The sequence below is a fragment of the Sturnus vulgaris genome, chromosome 7 (genome assembly GCF_052056855.1).
Source record: "Sturnus vulgaris isolate bStuVul1 chromosome 7, bStuVul1.hap1, whole genome shotgun sequence".
Lineage (NCBI taxonomy): Eukaryota > Metazoa > Chordata > Aves > Passeriformes > Sturnidae > Sturnus > Sturnus vulgaris.
Window position 1 is genome coordinate 14,674,082 of NC_142249.1, and position 13,446 is coordinate 14,687,527.

Consider the following 13,446-nt stretch of genomic DNA (forward strand, 5'->3'; position numbering starts at 1 on the left):
GGGAGCGGGGCGGGGTTCTGGCGGGCGGCGCGGCGGCGGCGCCGGCCCCCGGCCCTGACTCCGGCGGGCAGGAACGGGAGCTGCCGCCCCGTAAGGCTTCTCGGCTGCGCCGAGGCTCCGTGCTGGCCGCGCCCTCTGCCTCGCTGCGGGGAAAGCCGGGCGGGCCGAGGAGAGGGAGCGGCGCACACCGAGCTCGGGAGGCGGCTGCGGGGAGCGGAGCCCTGTCCCGACCGCCGCGGGAGGCCAGAGGGAGGCGGGGGCCCAGCCAGGAAGGCGAGGTACGAACTTAACAGAACGAGTGAGGAACTGCGGGGGAGCCTGCGGGGCGTCCTTCCGCACATTCCGGTGCTTTGTCACGGACGGATCACTTCACTCGAGATACACGACCGAGAGCTGCCTCAGTCATTGCGAACGCTGAAGTAGGAGCTGCAGCTCAGCGTCAGCAGAACCCATAACGCGCGTTCCCGGTACCGGGGCTGCGCTCCGGAACCTTCACACTCCCCTAGCTCACAGCACAGGTTGCTGTGTTTTTTTCCTGCTCTACACTGTTCGCTTTGGCCAAAGTGCGATGAATGTATCGTTTTACCTATACAACGCTGTCACTAACTATAGTACCAACTATAGTACTTCTGCGATACAGAAGGAAAAATGTGGGGACAGGTTTATGTGAGATGATCCAAAGCCGTATTGAAAAACGGAAACAATGTCAAGCTACATAAGAAAAAAAATAAAAATCTTAAAATTGTAGTCTTATTTGATTAAATGTGAATCACGGATGTTTTTGTTGGCTGGCTATACATCTTTGAACTAAGTCTACAATAATTCGACTTTGGTATATCATAGTTATTAAAACCTTATTCTTTTGCTTAGCTTTTGTTGTTTCATATTGCAAGCAGCAGAATAAATTGTCTTGTGTAGCAGAAAGGCATATTCTCTCCAGGTGGGAGAAGGATGCTGTAGAGTCATTACAGTGCTGGGCAGTATCTTGAAGCCTCTGCATGATTTTTTTTTTCTACTCTGCTACAAACTTCCTCAGTGAAGTTGTTTAAGTCAAGCGCTCATCTTCTGAAGGTGCCCAGTACCTGCTAGGGATCGACATTTGTCTCCCTTTAGTATCTCTAATAAGGAATTACAGCAGATCTCCAAGTGGATGTTCCGAGTAAAAATGTAACTGGAATGGCTTGGATTTTTGTCTGTGAATGGAGTTAGCTTTTCAAGATTGCTCCCTTGATTAAGTAGCGTACATAATTTAAATGCAGGATATACCCAAGATTAGCTCCTTAATAAACAAAATTGTCAGTTTCTGGTATAGTACTTCAGCTTTTATAAGTTAACTTTCATACAAAAATTGCATATTAATATGGAACTACTTCCTGTAGCCGACTTGTTATCAGCCACCAAGTAGGATTCCTCATGGTGGCTCGAAGGCTGCCTATCAGAAAAGGACCTGGGGTTGCTGTTTGGCAGCTGGCTGAACATGAGCCAGCACTGTGCCCAGATGGCCAAGGCCAGTGGCATCCTGGTTTGTGTCAGCAATAGTGTGGCCAGCAGGACCTGGGAAGTAATTGTTCCTCTATACTCACTGGTGAGGCCAGTTCTCATCTCAAGTACTGTGTTCAGTTTTGAGCCCTACACAAGAAGAAAGACATTGATGCACCAGAGGGTGTTCCGAGAAGGGCAGCAGAGCTGGTGAAAGGTCTGGAGCACAAGTATTACAAGGAGTGGCTGAAGGAGTTTAGCCTGGAGAAGAGGAGGCTCAGGGAGACCTTCTTACTCTACAATTACCTGAAAGGAGGTTATAGTGAGGTGGGAGTTGGCCTCTTCTCCCATGTAACAAGAGATAGGATGACAGTAACTGGCCTCAAGTTGCACCAAGGGAGATTTGGATTGGATGTTAGGGAAATTGTCTTCACTGAAAGGGTTGTCAAGAACAGGCTGTCCAAAGAAGTGGTGGAATCACCTTCCCTAGTAGTGTTCAAAAATGTAGATGTGGTGCTTAAGTTGGTTTAATGGTGGGCCTGGCAGTGTTAGGTTAATGGTTGGACTCTGTGATCTTTGAGGTCTTTTCCAACCTTAATGATTCTACTGTTGAAGACTTGCTTATAGCTAAGGTGAAATAGTCCCATTCTGTACTTACAGAAGCTTTGATATGCTTACTAGACATCTCTCTCACTGCCTAAGCTTTAAAAGCATCAGACATAAAGTAAGTCTGCTAGAGGACTCTCAGAGACGCTACTCTGATCTGTGAGGGAGTTGCTTCTCTTTTTTTTTTAACTGAAATCTTTACAATAGTATTTTCTTTCACTTGTGAAATAGAAGTGCAATTGCTTCTGCCTTGCTTTTTTTTTGAGAGCTAGTTCAGCTGCACACAGCCAAGCCAAGATCTGCCTAGCTGTGCTCCTTTAAAACAACGATTTCTTTTCCTACAAACTGCCAAGGATTCATGAGTCCGTTCTTTTTTACTTTTTGCACTTGTGCAGTTAACTTGCAATTAAATTGTCTGTTCAGAACTGGCAATAAAATTTCTAAACTCATAAATTAAAAATGAACACTTAAGTTGACATGTAGTACTCAGTATGGAGTTTAAAATTGATACGCTACTTAAATAGAAGCAGACATTCCCTGAGCTGAAGTTCTGGGGTTTTGTGTATGATAGCTGACAGGAATGGCTCACAGCTCTGACTAAGGAGATTTAAGTTTATCACAGGTTTATGTATCATCTTACTTTGCTACTTTTTTTTTTCTAGAATAAATGGGTGTGTATGACTTTTCCCTTGATCTAAAGCGGTTCCATGTCTTGTTTGGTAAGTTTGTCTTAGAAATTTTGGCCGTTGTACCTTGTAACCCAGCTGTACCTTAATATGAAAAGCCCTGGTAAAATGTCTTGCTTGAGGGGATTTCTAGAGTGATGAGATCATTCTGTCAGCTTTTGGTGAAGGAGACTTTAGTGTCTCTTCTCTCTAGATCTGCCATGTGCTTTATGCTGTTTGTTAACCCCTTGATTGGCTGACTTGTAGCAGAAGACTTTCTGAACTGCTACTTATAAAGCCTACTCTTCTACATTTTTGCACTGCCATATTTAATAAATTGCAGCAACTCCACCAACATTCACTTGTTTCTGTTCTCAAGGACTGCTCCTGTATTCTGCGTACACCAGTTGAATCAATCAGACCAGAAGAGCTATCTCAGAGCAGCATCCATGAATGCCTGGTAAGAATAGAAACTTTAACTCTCAAGGTTAAATATAAAGCTGGTGCATATTAAAAATAGCCTAATTAGAGGGTACTTCTTAAAAGGTTGACAACAAAAATAAACAGAGTACTTTGGGGCTTCCATTTTGGTAGAAGACTATAGATATCTAAGTGTTAATCTTGTGCCATTTTGAAAACAAGCACAAACACAAAACTTGTAACTCATAAAACTAAGGCTTGGTAAAAGTTCCAGCTTGAATGAGTACTGGACTTTAACATTAATAATATCTTTGAATAAATTAAAAAATATAAACAAAAATTACATAGTAATTTTGAGAAGTGTTTCTTCTCTCTGTTAGGCTGATTCTGATCTAGCCTGGATTCCCCCATCTACAGGAAAGAATGAAATGGTATTTTGCTCTTCTAATGTCTCTCATTATGAACTCCAGCTGGAAATAGGTAACATAAATGGACCTTAAAATATTTCTTCTTCCTGCTATCAATAGTTTATTGCTAACTGTAGTAAATACTACGTTTGGAAAATGAAGGACTATTCTTGTGTCTCCTTAGCTGAAAGAAGTGCAGAGCGTTGCTCATATTTTAGTAATCTCTTATTTCAAGATCTAAGACAAATCAACAATTACCTGAAATTATCTCTTGATGTTTGTGCATGTACATGTCAGTTTTCAAAATCTGTGGTATGTGACAGTAAATACAGCCTTAAGTAACATCATGTCTTGTGACTTGGCTACCCAAGTTGATTTTTCTAAGGATGGCTGCCTTAGATCCTACTATGCATGCATATGTTTATGTGAACATGCATACTAAGTGTTGTTCATTAGATGTATAATCGATGCTGACGTATGTTCAAACACTTTCAGTTGCTCTCAAAATAGCAGAGCCATGCTTACAACTAATTTGCTGCATATACTTTTTGCTGCAATTACTTAAAGTCTTGGCATTCTGAAAGAAAAGAACACACTGCTATCAATTGCAATTTTAAAACTGGAAAACGATCTGAAAATTATGAAGGAACCATGTGATGGATTATTATGCTTTCCAATGTGAAGGTAGCCATTTCTGGTTTCAGGAAGGAGGTTCAACAATTTAACTTCAGTCTACCTTGCACGGCATACACCTACAGACAGGCAAGTTGCTGTAAGGATCACAGACCTTGAAAATTGTTCTGAAGAGCACTTGAAAGCCTTACAGGTAAAGGAACAGCATTTCTGCACAAAGCCCAATGAAGATAGTGAGGAATACTTATGAGATTACTGAATAAAGGTAGCCTTTGTTTGCACTGGGTCATTTCAGTCAAGTTTTTCCCTCCAAAGGAGTAGAATATAATAAACACAATGCATGTGTAAATTTGAGAGTTGCTTTCTGAAGATGGCAGCTGACTATTGCTTTAGAAATACTTCTGTAATTGTACAACTTATTTGGAACATATTCTGTGCTGTTATTTAATACCAAAAGTTTGGACTATGAACAAACTAGATTTACTTCAGACAAATGCAATTATGGGCAAGCGATTAACATTTCTGTTGCAGGCTATGCACATCACCTGCAATCATGTATAAATGCAAAGAAACAGTTCTCTTTACTGATTACTGATGTAGTTAATGCTCCTGGTAGGACTGCTGTTCTGTGGTTAACACATCCACTTTCCTTTAATTCCATAGAATGAGGTGGTTTTATCGCACTTTTTCCAGCATCCCAACATAATGACATTTTGGACAGTGTTTACAGCTGGAAGCTGGCTTTGGGTCATCTCCCCATTCATGGCCTATGGTAAGAACTGTTAACTGCACTTTTGGAATAGGAAAAAGGGCTGATACAAGTTGGACCACATGGTCCGTGAGAGGTTTCTCTTTAATCCTCTCCTGTCTTGTAGAAACAGCAAACTCTCCCAAACCATTTGTTTAGAGAAGATTTCCTCCCCAGTGAAAACTGGTATTTGAACTGCATTAAATTCCACTTAGTCCTAGCACCCATCATATGAGGAATGGTAAATGGAAGATGTGTTTGACTTTACAATTTCTGCTAACAGAAGACCTATTTACATTGAATACAGGTTGGGTACAGACTTCCAGTTAACAGAAACATGGCATGGGGCATCAGTTACATCCATGTAATAATGCTCCAGAGTCAATATAAAGATGAGAATGCTGCTCTTAATGGGTGTATACAGTGAAGGAAGCATAGACAAGTAATTTAACAAGACTTGTTAGGCCTAGCTAGGTTCTTCTCACTTCCAGGTTCAGCTAGACACCTGCTGAAGACTTACTTTCCTGAAGGAATGAGTGAAGCTTTGATAGGGAACATTCTGTTTGGTGCAATCAGAGGATTAAATTACATGCACCAGAATGGATATATTCACAGGTAGGAGAATGTCAATAGGTAAGAACCAGAACCAGCATCTTACTTTAAGTATTCTTTCCTTGTTTTTCCTGTGTGCCTTCTTCTATCAGACAGTGCACAAGTACCAATTTTTTCAATAATACAGCAGAACTAAGTTTGTAAAATTTTAACAAGAAATGTATTTATACATTTCTTCAAGCCAGTTATTAGAGGGATTATACATCTGCCTGGCTTTATCTCTATGAAGCAGAGTTATAGAAAGGCCTTTCTTAGTTTACCCCTTGCAGGGAAGAAGGGCCCTTCTCCAATTTCTGACACTTTTTTCCTGATCATGTCTATTTAGAGAGACATGAACTCCATGCTAGCATCTCACTATAAGTCAATGAAATATGAAAGCCTTTCTGTTCTAGTAGTGCTTTGAGTAATTCTTATAACTAAAATTTCCCACTTTATGTTACAGGAATATTAAAGCTAGCCACATTCTGATTTCAGAGGATGGGCTGGTTTCTCTCTCTGGCCTAAACAACCTCTACAGTTTAGTTAGTAATGGACAGAAGTCAAAGGTGGTGTATGATTTCCCCCAGTTTAGTACATCTGTGCTTCCTTGGCTGAGTCCTGAACTACTGAGACAGGTTAGTATAAATTATACATAACTTTTACTATTCAAAGTTAATAGCAGTATTCAATTTCCAACTTAAGTCTGCTTATAGAACTGCAATGAAAGATGTTGAACTGCAACTTTTAAAAACACATGTACATACTGAATTTTTAATTCTTCTAGAGAGAACCAGTTCTAAAGCTGTTGGTAAGGTGATGATGTACTTAATCTCTTTACCCTAACCTCCTGGAAACTACTGCAAATCCTGAAACTTGTACAGCCATCAGATTTCTGAAAAAAGTCTGAGGTTTCACAGTTTAATTTCTTCAATAGTGTGTAGGTTATGGGGTATTAGAATCTTGTTTTGAAGCAGGCACTTGTATTCTTGTTGGCACTGATCAATGGCCTCAGTAATCACTAGTGCCTTCCTTCTCTCACAGGATTTATCTGGCTATAACATGAAGTCTGACATTTACAGTGTGGGAATTACAGCATGTGAATTAGCCAATGGACATGTTCCATTTCAAGATATGCCTCGCACTCAGGTACAATGCTTTATTTCTAGTTAAAACCGGGCTGAGCATTTTGTTTTGTTTTATTCAGAGAAACCAGTGCTATTACTGCTGAAATGGTGGCTGCCTTTTGTTACTTCAAATATGCATGCCTCTTTCTTGAACAAATAATCCTTCCATCCCTGGAGTTTCACAGCTTACCCTGAACAGGTCTGGATAGCTGTTGAACTCTCATACTGCTATTCCTTCCCACTAGATGCTGCTGCAAAAGCTGAAAGGTCCCACCTACTGTCCTTGGGATATAAATACCTTTCCCCGGGGGGAATCCAGGATGAAGAATTCCCGATCAGGTGTTGATTCTGGAATTGGTGAGAGCATGACACGCACAATGACCAGTGAAAGACTTCAAATGCCCTTTTCCAAAACATTTTCACCTGCTTTCCACAACTTGGTAGAACTTTGCTTGCAACAGGACCCTGAGAAAAGGTAACATTCTGGTGAAAACTAGTTTTTTTGTCACTAAGACCAAGTATAGGCCACGGTTTAGCATACAGTAATCAGTTGAGTGCTGTTAGAGTCAGAATTTCAGAGCAGATGTACTATGTAAAACAATGCACTTACATTTGTATTTTAAGAACTGTCTTGTCTGATAAAGGAATCAAACTTTTAAAGTCATTTGAGCCCTGCTTTGTAACAAGTAAAATTAACTTCAAACATGAACTTTGTCCAAGAAAAAAAACCAGAAATCTGAACTATATGTTTTCAGTTCTATGTCTCTTTTGAATGAGGCAATAAATTACTAAAAAGGAAACATGAAAAGGCCTATAAAAATAGATTTCTTCAGTAGCACTTGCACAACAAATTGAGGCATAAAACGTAGGAATTGTGCACTGCTTTTCTCATTCATCACATTTGTCCCGTGGAGGAAAGACCACAGGGCTTTAATTTATTTGTCAGTCTGGCCCTTTATCCAAATGCAGTATTTTACTTTCCAAAAATAATTATATTGTTCATTTTATGATTCAGGCCATCAGCAAGCAGTTTGCTTTCGCATACGTTCTTCAAACAGGTGAGTTTACTATATTTTGTTAAATGACATAGCTGTAACCTAAGTAAGCCACAAAAAGAGATAGATTACAAAATAATGAAATTACCTGGAGCCAAAAAGCATCCTGTAAGAGCATACTTACTTCAGATTTTTTTTTTAACAAAATGGTATTGATAGAGTATAGGAAGCATAAGATTAATCAGTTTCCCCATTGATAAAGTTGATTTAACTTAACTAAAGGCAGCCTAACTAATTTTAAAAATGGTTAATATTTTTAATTTAAAGCAGAACTGCACAGCTAATTTCATTAGTCTTGAAAGACTGTTAATAGAGTGGTAAAAGCAAAACCTCTCATCCTTTGACTTTCAGTATTGTAACATGCAAGAATATGGCTCTGATTTCATGCTTTTAATGAAGTCCATTGCAAAGTTGTGGAGACTTTTATGTGCAGCTTTATTTTAACTTTTTTTCTTTGTAGATAAAGGAACAAACACAGAATTCACTACTGTCCCTATTACCACCTCCTATTCAAAATAACAGATCAGAGTTCTTGGCACTGCCCTCAACAGCAGTTGGGACTGAACTTGGATGTATTGCTACAAATCAAGATGATACAGACTGGGAATTCTAAATAAATACTAATGATACCTCTCCAGTGTTTCAGAGAAGGAAAATGTGATTTGTATTTGCTGCTTTTGTATGGTTAAAATACAGTTAGACCGAGTATACTTGAAATGCCATGAAGTGGCTTTAATTCATTAACTTCCTCTTGGCATCACAAAATGCAGCGTGCCTCACTCTCCGACTTTAAGGAAAACTGTGTATAAAGAATGGCTGAGTGCTCACCTCTCTCTTTCAAAGTCTCTCTTGACAAGAGAGTTCCTGCTGTAATCTTACTCTGTACTGTATTACTAGCTCATAGTGCTGCAGTCCACATGCCTTTCTGAATTCAGGCCTGGGCTTTGTCTGTGATCTTACCTAAACATCTATTTGTCTTTTCATTATGACCTAAATAATTTTAGTAAGGAGAAATCCTCCACTTCCGAGTTGAAATGTGAAACTGCACAGATTAGTTGCTTATGTAAATAAATGTTTCTCTCTCAAAAGACATTTTTCCCATTTGACATGCTGTCATATTTGCCAAAAGTTAGCTATGCCTCCATGCAGTTTCAATACTGCATGTTTCCCAAAGACATTAAGCTTCTTGGATGTGGGACTCCTGCTCTTGCATCTGTTCACATTCTCAGTACGAATCTGGGCTTTTGCACCTCCGTTTATTGTTGTGTCATTTTAGCAGTTAATCTGAGGACGTCTCACTATGCAAAGTAAGTCTCAAGTTCTAGTGGGTACGGGTTAATTTTGAAGGGTCATATTAAATAATCTAAAGTTACTGTACATATTTTTATTTATACTGTATTCCTGTTCACCACCAGAATTTACCAGAACCTAATACTATTTTCTTAGAAGAAAAGGCAAAATGTATTAAGCTTCACTGGCACTGGTGCTGGCAAACCAGCCTCTTCTGCAAGGCAAGTTAAATTCTCGTGGATCAATTCAGCCATACTAAGGACCTAACACCCCCCTAGGATCCTAGTGAATTTACCTGTTCTAAGTCAGATGAAAAGCTGCCTTCTCCCAACAATTCAGTAAATTCTCAACTCAAACTGAAGAAAAGCAGCTTTTTTCTTTTAAAAACCTGGATATTCTCGTGTTGTAGGAAGAGGTGTATCCCAAAGCTACTAGTACTTTATTAATGGAAGCACGGTGGTGGCAATAAAAGTATAAATAGATACTGGATGGATATATTCTAAATTTTCATCATAAACAGTATTCCACATAAGTCTTCAAGTCCTCCATAGCTGAGCAGGCCTGTAGCCAACTTTGAGAATACCACTGCATTGCCAGCAGCTTCGCTTGGTTGAAGACCAAATGACTGAAATACAAGCCTGAGAGACACACAAAATTCTACATGACCACATAAAAGTGTCAACAAAAAAGTTGATTCTACTCATTATGCTGTGAAGAAAGCTGTATATTTCTAAACTTAACACGTGAAACTTGAGATTAAAGACTTGTTAATAAACTTACTTTATCTGCCTCCATTTATATCTGTAATTCTTGGACTTCTGTTTTCACCATAGTCCAGCCATACTGATAGCTTCTTGTTACTACAGGAAAAAAAGGTCATATTTATGTCAATCATTAGGTAAGGAAATAGTTGTTGAAACTAGAAAATTATTCTGATTTAAAACTATTAATAACTTAAATGAGTACTCTTGGAGAAGATACTATTTTCTTGTGAACCCTATGTTCCGAATTCTTAACCATTACAGATTTTTACTATTTGCAAGTCAAATACATTTGATAGCATCTAATGTACCTTTTGTAACAAGCAACTTTTGACTAACAGTACATGTAAAAACCAAGTCAAGTAAGTGAGAACACGCATTTAAATGCGTTCTATATATTTTAATTAAAGACCTCTGAATAAATATTACTACTATTAAAACCTGTAGAAAATTCCAGGCAGCTTAACTGCTAGTATTTTCAAGCTTCTCTTGCAATAAGTGCCGTGGACTCTATAAAAATGAACTTGGATACTAATACCAATGTCAGTACAAAGTTATCAAACCACTATGTGTCCCAGTGGAGTTATTTTGCTGCCCTCTTTGTGAAAAAAAACATTCTAAACACTCTTCAATTTCTGTACTGACATTAAGAAGAAAATCAAATAGAATTTTTTTAAGTTAAAAGCGCACAAGTCTTTACTCTTAGAACTACTGCTTCAAACAAAAGCAATTAAGAGGCACTGTGACTTCTTAAATTAACCAGAAATACTTGAAAATACTCCCTGGATTATATTTACTGAAAGGTTTGATATAATTTTGCTCATTAACTGTGATGCTTTTTGTTAAGGAATAATGCAAAATAAGTATTAGGAAAGAAGATGCATAATCATGTCATTAAGATTTCAACTACCTGTCACTGAAAAGATGATCTGGGAAACAATTGTTCTGAAAATCTGAAGTTTTTGCATAGTTAAGTTTTCAAAGTCTGAGGTTCATGATCTGCATTGTTAAGATTCAAGTTGCAGAGACTTTCGATTCCAAGCTGACAGTTTTAAGCACTATAGTTTTTGTTGGGTTGTGGTATTTTTCAGAGCACTTGTTTACTCTTGCTCATACCAATGCTATGTGTTATCAGCATGTGAATTAGAACTAAACTTGGACTTGAAATTTCCAAATATCTTGCATTTAGGCTTCATGTAATGTATCTTCAAAGGAGCTTATAAAACCTATACATTTACAAAATCTCATGGCTGATGAAACAGAAATCTATAGCCTCTGGTTACTTTTGAAATACTTGTGAAAATAACACAAGTGGTTTTTTTTGCAGCCACCTTTTGTTATGCTAGCATTTAGCACTATGTAAAATAAGTATCTATATAATAGAAAACTTCTGTTAATTAACATTATCCTGAATATATGTTCAATGCTGTTGAGTGTCTCAGCAGTTTGTGAACGATGGAGTAGATGAACAGAAAAAAAATGTCATTACTCAGAATCAACTTGCTCTGAGACATGAATTCTTCACTTTAAAGAGTCTCAATGCAAAAAATACCCATTGATGAGAGAACAGTTTCTTCTGCTTGATGGACAGAAATAAATTTTTTTTTTAATTACAGAGTTTTACTGTACCTCTCTCTTTTCCCTACCCCTCTCCTTCTCTTCAAGTGCTATTAAAGTACTTTTTAACCTAGAGGACGGGTAAAAACATGAGAAAACATTTGAAAACCATTGTTCCGAACCTCTCTTGACAAGAGGCAGGTACCAAAGTAGGTGACTTACATACCCTGCCTTTAATGCTATTAAGTAGCTTTCCTAAAGTATATTAGCTTGTCTTATAAACCTCTGAAACAACTAAGGTAGCAGTAATGACCTGTCCTAATGATGGCCATCCCTATCCTGTATGAATGAGGAAAAACTACTAAAATTCAGAAACAGTACCCGTTACAGCAAAGACCTCAAAGGACTCTAAGAACCATACTGTGAAATGAAACAGTCAGATGTAACAGACAAGCAAAGACACGAGTTTATAAAAAAAGAAACCACTGAAAGTAGAGGTCATCTACTAATTACCTGGTAGCAGAATAACATTTGGTATTTAACATAATTAAATCTATCCAGAAACTTGAGATACAATGAAGGAAAGAACATTAGGTTTAAACAGGTCCTGTGGAAACTGCCATAATTCCCAGATGTAAATAACTCGTTCTGCTCTATAAATTAGTTACATATATGTTTGTTTCTTATCTGAAAGTCACTATCTGAAAGAAACTTCTGGGAAAATGCCCCAAAAACCCATATGAAGTTAGCTGCAATCAAGTGGTGGTTTTATTTTTAGATATTGTTATAGAATACACCATTATTACTGGATTTACCTACATACCCAGATTCATGGAATTCAGTTGTCCTCTCATGAAATCCATCTGCAATAGAGAATGGATTGCTGACAGAATGCAGAGGTTTTCCTCTGTTTTGTCAAAATTTATATAACGTATGGGTCAAGAGTATCAATTCTGAGTTCATCTACTACATTTTATTTTCAAAGTTTGTTTGTTCTACATTCAATATCAATTATCTTTCTAATTCTCACATTTCATACAAAGAAAAACATTCTTACCAGCAGATTTCCTTTTGCTCATGTGAAATCTGTCAAGTCAGTTCTAGCTGAGTTTTCTTTAAATGCTTTCCTGGTTTGAGGTGGCTATTGTTCTACAGTATGTGATGTAGCCATCAGAGACCTGTGGAATGATATATTTGGCTGGCTGTCATGCTCTTTTTCCTGCTCCTCTTTCTGCTTCAAGTTTTCCTTATCATGGGAGAACACATGATTTTGAATCCTTGGAGCCTGCAGCATGTGATGATGAAAAACGTGGTTCAGCATATTTCCCGTGAGTTTTCTTTACAACATTACTAGATTTCCTCAAACTAGTTTTGAGGACAAAGTAGTTTGGTTTTCCTTCCTAAATAGCATATTTATTAATATTTGACCCAGATGTTGGTGGCATGGTAATGCACATTTCTCTACGCTGCTTCTCTTTTGACTTCCAGTCAGGATGTTTTTGGCAACTTGTCTTTTTCCTTGTGCTGGACTTGAAAAATGACACATTTTGGGCAGTTTGGTGAGCCGTGGCCTACAGAGGTGCTCTGCTTGAATATCAAATGGAAGAATTTTACTGTTTCAGACTTTGTTCTTACTCTTTTACTGTGAGGTTTTTTTAACAATTTAAAATTCACAGTTATTTCTCCCTTTTTTTTTTCTTATTTTTTTTCCCCAAAAGTGATTGTTGGTTGATTTGTTTTGGGATTTTTTAGGGGATTGTTTTGAGTTTTATTTGTTGGTTAGGGTGAGAAGGGGTGGAGAGGGTCTGCCCCCCCCCCCCCCCCCCCCCCAAGTACATTAATCTGTTTGTTTTCACTGTGGGGATTAACTATTACATCTGACAGTGGGTGTGGATGTTTATACACGGCAAGATCTTGTTTTTTGTCTCTGCATCACTGTTTGAGGCCCTCCTGTGTCCATCTGAATAGCCGTGCTCCCGCAGCTATTTTACTGAATAGAGTACAGGGAAACCGTGGAGGGAATTCTCAGCTAAGGAGGGCTCTACAACTTCTACAGTTCGAAGAAAAGGCTGCAGAAATTTCAAATACAGAATTATTAAAACGAACAGCT

At 38.3% G+C, this 13,446-nt stretch overlaps 1 protein-coding gene across 1 annotated transcript; it reads left to right on the plus strand.

The window, feature by feature from the left end:
- On the plus strand, nucleotides 1-9,812 carry STRADB (STE20 related adaptor beta). Its single transcript, XM_014879498.2, has 12 exons — nucleotides 1-278; nucleotides 2,748-2,804; nucleotides 3,130-3,210; nucleotides 3,551-3,650; nucleotides 4,282-4,403; nucleotides 4,874-4,982; nucleotides 5,450-5,573; nucleotides 6,013-6,184; nucleotides 6,591-6,695; nucleotides 6,919-7,148; nucleotides 7,689-7,731; nucleotides 8,189-9,812. Exons 2-12 carry the CDS (start codon nucleotides 2,793-2,795, stop codon nucleotides 8,339-8,341), a joined length of 1,251 nt encoding a protein of 416 aa, XP_014734984.1. The 5' UTR covers nucleotides 1-278; nucleotides 2,748-2,792; the 3' UTR covers nucleotides 8,342-9,812.
- The last annotated feature ends 3,634 nt before the right edge of the window (nucleotides 9,813-13,446 follow it).

Coding starts and splice junctions, on each gene's coding strand:
- STRADB (XM_014879498.2), top strand. Junction 3,211..3,550: donor GCAGCATCCATGAATGCCTG/GTAAGAATAGAA, acceptor TCTCTCTGTTAG/GCTGATTCTGATCTAGCCTG. Junction 5,574..6,012: donor CAGAATGGATATATTCACAG/GTAGGAGAATGT, acceptor TTTATGTTACAG/GAATATTAAAGCTAGCCACA.